Genomic DNA, 9,380 nt, shown 5'->3' with positions numbered 1-9,380 from the left:
GCCATTCTTAATTTCATTTCAAACTGTGGGTTTACAAATAAAATCATTTCAAAATGTTTGCAGGTTTTATGCATTTTAATGCTTAAAGAAATATGCATTGCCATTTTTCCAATCTATGTTATAGCTTCTTATTTTAAGTAAACACCATGTGGTTAGGGTGCACTCATAACTGCATAATTTGCACTCATGTAGAGTTAGAAAAGATTTGGGATTTGTGTTTCTGAATTACCCATATTAAAAATCTTAACTCCCACTGTGCCTGGCCTTTTCCATAGCAGGTGTTTATGAGACTTAGACTGCAATCATTGACATGCTTACTTTCGAATTAAGCTCACTGAATTTGGTACTGGCAAGACATATAGAATATGGTTGTTAAAGTATGTAATTTTTTTTTGCAACAAATTGGTTATTTTTAAAAGAGCAAGATTAATTTTCATAGTCAGCATTGACTGAATCCCCCAAAGCATTCCCTGTTTTATTTTAAGATAGGGTGGTACATCTCATATTTAGGTTTTGAGTGCAAAAACATATTTTTTTATTTTATTAAATCATGATACATTACACAAGGTTATCTTTTTTAAAAGTTCTCTATATTTCTGACAAAAAGAATAGATTCCACATTCAATATTTGCATGAGAAGACAATGACTTGAATGCAAATATTTTTTCATTGGCAGAATTCCAGTAATATTGCTGCTGAAAGTAAAAATAGAAGTAGGGAAAGGCAATTTTTGTCATTATCTCCTTTCTCCTAAAATCCTGTTCTGGAACATATCCCATTTCTTTGCAACGTATTTCTGGGAATTCCTGGGGGACAAATAATCAATAAAATTGATTTTATCCATCAAGAAGATTCTTCTATTGTATCAACATCCTTCCACGGACAGGAGCTGTTCAGTTTATGATTCAAACCAGTTAAATAAAGAAACAGAACACTGTGCTCAGTTTGCAAGCAGTACTAATACATGTGCTTCATATCAGTTAGGATTACATGTTCATGTGTAAACTGCTACTTTTCTTGGCAAAGTACACATAAACAATGCCAAATCAGGCCTACATATGCAGTTTAAAAGAAAAGTGACAATTTAACCATGCAATTTTTTCTCATCTGATTTGAATGAAGTATATTTTACACTTGAACTTATACATTCAAGTACAAAGTATAAATGAGAGGATAGCCTATTATAGGCAAGATAAAACTAGGGAGTTGATATTGTGATATAATAAATTTGCAAAGAAAAAACCTAAAAGAATGAATAAAAAGTAATTCCTCATTGACACTTGACAACCATGGTTTTGGTCTTGACAAACTAATCTTAAAAATTTCAATTTACACATTATACACAATTCTTTTATAAGGCACAGCACAATAGTTTGTGCACATACTGCCTCATTCTTCACCAAAAATCCATTACTACTATTCAATAATATTTGCCTAAACAATATGTAAAACATCGTCCATTAGAAATTTACACAAAAACATTCTTCCTGTACACGATTGTCTCAGTGATGTACTTATTTGCTTAAATTAGAAATACTTCTACTTTGCAATGTGCTAAAACCAAAATCTTTTTGTGAGCAGAAGGCAATGACGAGTTATAGCCTTCCCACATATTGTACATATCCACATTTAAATGATGTCAAAACAGAATCTGTTCATAAATAAGTAAAGATTTACAGAGTACCCTGGATCTGAAGAAAAAAGCAAGAAAAAAAGTAAACCTTTAAAAATGTGTCCATTTTTTTAAAAGTTCAGTCTTAGTTGTGCAATCAGGTTTGCTGTATTTAAGATGTGTTCCTACCACACTGGAGATTCTAGAAATCACAAAGCACTTCCCAGTCTCTTCACAGGTATGAACATTGTTTAAATGTTGTGAATGTGGTAAGAAGACATTGCTAAAACATTCTCCTCATGGCTTGTTCTCATTGGATTCACAGTACTAGAATGAACAGCTGTTTCTGAAGACAAAGATGTGCTCCTCCATTTATTGAAAGGGCAAGGGTTAAGACCATCTGCAGCTGCACATCAACATGATGAAATCACAAAATTCTGTAGGCCAGTGCTGAAACAAGACTCGGGAACACCGTCCACGGATGTGAGGGAGTTTCCGAAGTTACAAAGTGCTACTATAAGTACTCCAGTTCCAATGCATGATGAAGCGCCATAAGGTCAGAGTGACTTGAGATCCTCCAGAATGGCATGGCATGCTGTGAGCAATATAAACAGATTATAGGGAGACAATGTTACATGTTGTTTTATTAACACAGTAGTATTTAGCTATTCCATATTGCAAACCAAGTCAACAAGAATGCAAGAACACTGTCAAAATTTATCAACCCCATAAAAAATTCATACTTAAATGTAAGCAAAGAAAAACATATAAAGCAGTGGTGAAATCCACATTTTTTTTATTACTGGTTCTGTGGGCGTGGCTTGGTGGGTGTGGTATGGCTTGGTGGGTGTGGCAGGGGAAGGATACTGCAAAATCCCCATTCCCTCCCCACTCCTGGGGGATGGATATTGCAAAATCTCCATTCTCACCCCACTCTGGGGTCAGCCAGAGATGGTATTTGCCGGTTCTCCGAACTACTCAAAATTTCCGCTACCGGTTCTCTGAACTGCTCAAAATTTCCACTACCAGTTCTCCAGAACCTGTCAGAACCTATTGGATTTCACCCCTGGTATAAAGGCAGACCACACTGAAAGCAAGTATGTTAAATAAACCTATTGTGTTAAAGGCCTGTCTATTTTACTTTTTTTGCAAGTATTATTACAAATATACCTTGAAATGGATTCTATTCAGGATAATGCTTTCCATTAAGAATTCTGGATGCTGGAGTCAATGGCCAATACCCAGAAGCTGTAATGCCTAAAGCCATAATTTTATTCTCTAACCTAATAACTTTTGAAAAAATGATTATGTATTTACTCTGAAATGTGAAATACAATGAACTACCCCACTAATGCAAAGTCATACTAGAATAATAATTTGCTATGTATCTATGTCAGTCAGAACTGAAAAAGCTTCTTAGATAAAAAGCAAAACATCTTCAAGGAAAAATAAGAAAGTCCAATTGCCTTTTGAAAAAAACACCTTTGAGACAATTGATATGTACTTCATTATGTATTCAAATTCAGGCCAAATATTCTGAGATTCTTTTGCCAAGTGACTCTAAATCAGGCCCAGCATATTTCTTATGTTTCAGAACACACCAATCTCAAAATAAAAACAAAGTGCTTTGATTAAAAAAATGTTGAACCAATTTAGGTTTGGGATATACAAAGAGCTTCTTAAGTGAAGCATCATAAAGATAATACAGTACGTCAACAATTCTTAATTGTCAACAATGTGCTAATTCTTGTCATTTGTACCAATGTATAAAACAGCAAAATAATATTCATACTTGGAATCCAAAGAATAAATTACTAAGTGTTGCTATTTACAGTGTGTACCTGAAGGATTGTCAAATGTCCTTTTAAACCACAACACTTTACACTCCATTTAAATATCACTCCAGAAGTTTCCATAACCATCATGACCAACCATAAAATGGCAACAGGTTCAAATAAAACAGGACAAATAACCTCTATTCTTCATTTGGAAATCTATGTGCAGCCCTTGGAATCCTAGCAAAGGATTCATAAAATCCCTAATATTCAGTTTTCTGTTTCATTATCTGAACTATTAATTTCTTTTAAAATCCCCATCAACATGTATGTCAATAGTTTAATTTGAGAAGCTGTTTGGAAACTCTTTTTCACAATAGTCAAGTAGGCCAGTTTGATAGGGTTAGGGGAGACAGAAACAAAATAAAGAGAAACTAAAATAAAGAGAATCTAAAATGATTAATTTGGTCACATATTTGGTGTGATGATTAATGTTCATTACCAAACATTTTCTTTCAGCCTTCTTGTTGACAAATAAGTAGTCTAAGTAAAAATCCTATAATATCATTGTTTAACTTTCCTATTGCTTCATAAGACTGATAATGTTGACCTTCCAACAAGAAAATTCAATATACAAGAAAGTATGAATATATAATGTAAACGTATTTGTAAATAATGCGAATACTGTCAATGACCGAACAGATATATTCTCAACAAGTTCTTATACTTTTTTTTATTACAGATTTTGTTCAAGGAACTGTTTTTTAATATTTTCCTTTATATGGTATCAGCAAGAAAATTGTTCAAAATAACAAACATCACAACACGGGCTACAGCTTGGACAGACTTATAAGTATCAATACATATTTTAATATTATTAAGATTACTACATTTTTAGCTACAGCAATTAATTTGAAAGGAAAATTAGGAATGAATGTAAAATAACTCTTCATCATTCCCATCAGCCCCATTAGGCTAGACCAGGCCAGCAAATGAACTCTATTGGAAGATCAGACATTAGCTACAATAATGGAATCTTGCAGGTGTCGCTCCTCCTCATCTCCAGCAAATCAAAGCAGAACTTGTTAAACTGCTTCTAAATATTATCTTGTTTCTAGGACATTAAAAGGGTTTTAACCCCCTTTGTTTAGTTAATAGTTCTTGCCTGATTTTCTATAGCACCTCACACCTCCAGTATCAGTAACATACTGATCTTACATACTACAAGCTCGAACTGAAAAAAACCCCAACCCTTTATTTTCATGAATGAAAAATGTGATAATTTGGGAAAGGCTAGGTAAATAACCAAGCATTATGATAAATATTGGTAATATTCGGATGGAGATATTTTCTAGTATGGTAAACATGTCATATATATATATATATATATATATATATATATATATATAGAGAGAGAGAGAGAGAGAGAGAGAGAGAGAGAGAGAGAGAGAGAGAGAGAGAGAGAGAGAGAGAGAGAGAGAGAGAGAGAGAGAGAGAGAGAGAGAGAGAGAGAAAGTTCATACATCATCATTCTTATCTGGATCAGTTATCCTGTGAATTAGTCCAGATAATTTTTCTCAATTATTATTACATGGACAAATATTTTAATTATCCAACTGCCATATATCAGCCTTGCATACAATACTGTTCTGAATACCATTCATCTATTCTCCAATACAGAATATTCTAGGCTCTAAGCCATAATATTTTAACAGCATACTTGAATTAGTTTATTGGCAGCAGAGATGACTAGACACATCCAGTTGAAGAGCAGCTGGCAAGATAGCAGCTTGTTTTTTGACTGTCAGCTGGTAGGCAGGGTGGAACTCTGACTTGACCACTTGAGACAAATAGCAACTGGGACTGAATAAAATTAGTTTGCGTGGTATGTAAGAGTACCTAACTTAAATCATTTTATTTTAGTTTGTGTTCTGACTATTCATACAGCAACGGAAGGAACATTTGCAATTCTTTGGTTATATAACACCACCCGTGTGCTGTACATGTGTTATAAAGAGTTCTGCCCTGGCTCCAGCTCACATCTTCCTGCAATTTCATCCACACTTAGGCCAAAAGAATAGAGAAGGTGCATTTGCTATGATGGGCAAAGAGCCAGCACAGTTTGTTCCTTCCCCAAAAGATCAGGCTGAATGGGACGAAAATCTCCCTGCTGGTAGCATTGGCACAAGAGATCCACAGGGTTTCCTTCATTATTCTGGCTTTAGGAAAAACCACAATTGAGACCTTTACGTTGAAGGCATATAAATATAGTCACAGACAGCTTGAAAAGTAGTGTTTTTGAGGTGAGGTAAGAATCTGAATGGTCACAGACTCAGGAGGATGTTTTTCTTAGGCATGAATACATATGGTTACCAAATTCATTGTTGATATAATCCCATTTAATTCAACTGTTGTTTTGCCAGGAGAAAATGTGGCTGCTGCCTTGGATCCTAGGCTGGAAATTCCTTCCGGCAACAAAGAACACATGAAAGTAATGCCTCCTGAGGATGGTTGATATCAATTTATTTATTGCACAAGCATAGTAGCTTTCTTAGCTTACAATCCTACATCCAATTATATGAGATAAAGCCTCACCAAATTTATGAGAAAACAAGATCAGGATTGCACATTGTATTTTACATTTTAAAAACTGCATATTAAATGTTAGCACAAATTTAAGTGCATAATTCTTTTACCAAGCACAGTATACTTTTCAATTATCACAATACAAAAGAAATGCTGTTTAGATTAAATATAGAAATAGATTGCAAGATAAATATTTGCAATGGATCGGACAAAGAGACACTGGCAAGAAAATGGTCAGATAAGAGAGAGCATAGCCTGCTGACCAGGGCTGAAATGCTCCCGGTTCGGACCGGATCACCCGATCCAGTAGCGATGGAGGCCGGTGGTTCGGAGAACCAGTAGCAAAAATCCCTGCCCCCTCCCCCATGCCCAGCTGAGCCGCACAATCATCAGAGGCTTTTTTTTTTACTTTTAAAAGCATTTTTTCTATAACCTCTTCGGCCAAAAAATGCTTTTAAAAGTAAAAACAAAAGCCTCTGATGATCACGCTGCTCAGCTGGGATCATCAAAGGCTTTTAAAAGAAAAAAACCTTTTTTTCTTTTAAATGCCTCTGACGATCCAAGCTGAGTTGCCTGATTGGCAGAGGCTTTTTAAAAAACCTCTGCTGATCAGGCAACTCAGCTGGGATCGTCAGAGCCTTTTGAAAGCATTTTTTACAACCTCTTCGCCAAAGAGGTTGTAGAAAAAATGGTTTTAAAAGTAAAAAAAAATTGGCCACGCCCACCCAGTCACATTACACCCCCCCACCAAGCCACGCCTACAGAACCGGTAATAAGAAATTTTAGATTTCACCACTGCTACAGACGGATAGTGGGTAAAGCAAGAGGTTCAGAAGAGACCCTCCCAGTTTCTCAGGTGTTAAAGAAGATAGACAGGGGGAATGTACTTTCAGACTTGCAAGATTCTGTCACTGTAGCATTACAATAAAGTAGAATTAGCTATTTGCTATTAGAATAGCAGTTACAGTATATGAAGAAAAGTGAAACACGTAGAAAAAATGAGATATACAAAAATTATCACCATAGAAAAAATGAGATAGACAAAAATTATCACCATGTCAGTTAATACTTAGTTGGGTAACCTTTAGCATGAATTATGGCCTTACAATGTCTTCCCATGGAGTGAACCAAGTCTTTTAGTTCTGCAGCTGTTATAATGTGAAACCAAGATTGAATGATTGCTTCTATTAACTGGGTTTTATTGCTGGGTCCCTTCTGATTAACAAGTTTCTTTAGTTGGCTCCATAGATTTTCAATTGGGTTAAGGTCTGGGCTATTCCCAGGCCATTCCAGCAGTGGAATATGATTATCTTGAAAGTCAAAAAAAAACAAACAAACAAAAAAAAAAAACCACCCAAACCCTGGTGTTATTAGCCATCAAACCTCAAAAATACACTTTTCCCAAAAGGTTTCCACAATTTTGGCCACTAATATAACTGCAAGGGTTTATAGCTATAGTAATAATCAGCACTTGGAATTGCATCTGGAAGCAAACCAGCAAACATTGCAGTTTGGAAAATAGAAGCATCCATTTCTACATGTTCTAGACTAGCTGAAGCTTCCAAGTAGTTTTCCAGGGCAGCATTTTGCTGTAGTTGAGTCTGACTAGGACATGAATGATTGTCTGAAGAACCACCTTCAGACCATCATTCAGACAGCACAGAAAAGCACAGTTGGTGCATAGAGGTTGCTCAGTAAAGGCTGCCTGGGTACAGTTGCCACTTGCTTTTTAAGCAGAAGTTGTGATCCTAACTGGACCTCCATCCAAGGATATGAATGGAAAATCTTCAGATCCAGAGGCCCTAATATCTATAGCCCAATATCAATGTTGGTTGGATTGAGTTAAAACCAATTTGTCCCCACATTCAGGCCTATTCAACCCCCAAGCACTGGGACAAGTTTTTAGTTTCCTCACTTAGCCAACCCGAGGTATAATTAGGTATCAGCATATTGATGGTACAGCGTCTGTTTCTTCTTCTGGGCAAAGACAAAAACACTGCTTGTACCTTGATTTCAAAAATCTGTTATGCAATTTCAAAAATCTGTTATGGAGAAATTAAAGTTGATGCGTGAAGGCAGAGATTACAAGAATACAGGTTGCGTGTTATAAATGTAAACAGAACATCTAATACTATTAATGATTGCTTTGGTACATGTCTCTATTTTTTGAATATTATGCCCTAATGTAGTTGAATTTAAGGATGATTTAAAATTTAATCGATTTAAACTGATTTGTTGAGCTTTGGTATATATATATATATATATACTGGCTGTGGCTGTGGCTGTGGTTTCTGACGTCCCGATATAGTCAGTTGGCGCCATCACTGACTATTGGGGGCGAATCATTGGCCCCCACGGAGAGGGCTTGCAACTTGGGCGTCCTCCTGGATTCACGGCTGTCTTTAAAAGAGCATTTGACGGCCGTGACCGGAAGGATTTTTCATCAGGTTCGCCTGATTCGCCAGTTGCTTCCCTTTCTGGATCGGGACTCCTTACGCACGGTCACTCATGCCCTCGTCACTTCCCGTCTGGATTATTGTAACGCTCTCTACATGGGGCTCCCCTTGAGGAGCACCCGGAGGCTCCAACTGGCGCAGAGTGCGGCTGTGCGGGTGGTAATGGGAGCGACATGCGTTCCCATGTAACACCTCTCCTGCGCAAGCTGCACTGGCTCCCGGTGGTCTTCCGGGTGCGCTTCAAGGTTTTGGTTACCACCTTTAGAGCGCTCCATGGCTTAGGACCTGGTTACCTACGGGACCGCCTACAACCACCAATAGCCTCCCATCGACCGGTACGCTCTCATAGAGAGGGGCTCCTCCGGGTGCCGTCAGCCAAACAATGTTGACTGGCAGCCCCTAGGGGGAGAGCCTTCTCTGTGGGGGCACCTACTATCTGGAATGAGCTCCCCCCAGAGGTACGGAGGATCCCGGATCTGTGCACCTTCCGCCGTGCTTTGAAGACCTTTTTATTCCACCAGGCGGGCCTGGCCTAATCTTTTCCCTCTTTTCTTTTTAATATGCAAATTTTAATCTGTTTTTTAAATGATTGGGGTGTTTTAATTTGTCTGGGCCAAATTGTTTAATTCAATTTTATCCTGTTTTTTAAATTTTGTATTTATGTATTTTACTGTTTGGCTGTTCACCGCCCTGAGTCCTTCGGGAGTAGGGCAGTATACAAATCAAATAAAGATAAAGAAGAAGATATACTGAGCATGCTCTTGTGTTCTGATCCTCTTGAGCTTCATGGGGTCTTTAAATGCAGATTTTAATCATTTGTAAAGCCTTGGGTGCTGGAGCTTGTTTTCAACTTTTGGAGCTACTATAAAGTTAAACTTATAAAGTGAGTAGAACATTAATATTCGAATTTTTGCAGCTGTAGTATGCAAACTGTCACAAAAGGTGCTGTAT

The 9,380-nt window shown here is 37.0% G+C and overlaps 1 protein-coding gene across 7 annotated transcripts in view; it reads right to left on the bottom strand.

The window, feature by feature from the left end:
• Positions 1-1,629: 1,629 nt before the first annotated feature.
• Positions 1,630-9,380, bottom strand: part of EYA1 (EYA transcriptional coactivator and phosphatase 1) — a 78,059-nt gene continuing 70,308 nt past the window's right edge. For all 7 annotated transcript variants that reach the window (XM_070942216.1, XM_070942218.1, XM_070942217.1 and 4 more), the window contains one exon: positions 1,630-2,207. In XM_070942216.1, coding sequence (XP_070798317.1) covers positions 2,127-2,207 — 81 coding nt within the window. In that variant the 3' untranslated portion in view covers positions 1,630-2,126. The remainder of the gene's footprint in view (positions 2,208-9,380) is intronic.

This window comes from Pituophis catenifer, unplaced genomic scaffold, assembly GCF_029215685.1.
Source record: "Pituophis catenifer annectens isolate HBS135680 unplaced genomic scaffold, rPitCat1.0.hap2 SCAF_3, whole genome shotgun sequence".
NCBI lineage: Eukaryota > Metazoa > Chordata > Lepidosauria > Squamata > Colubridae > Pituophis > Pituophis catenifer.
The sequence above is the reverse complement of the archived record's forward strand: the minus strand, read 5'-3'. Positions and strand labels throughout refer to the sequence as shown.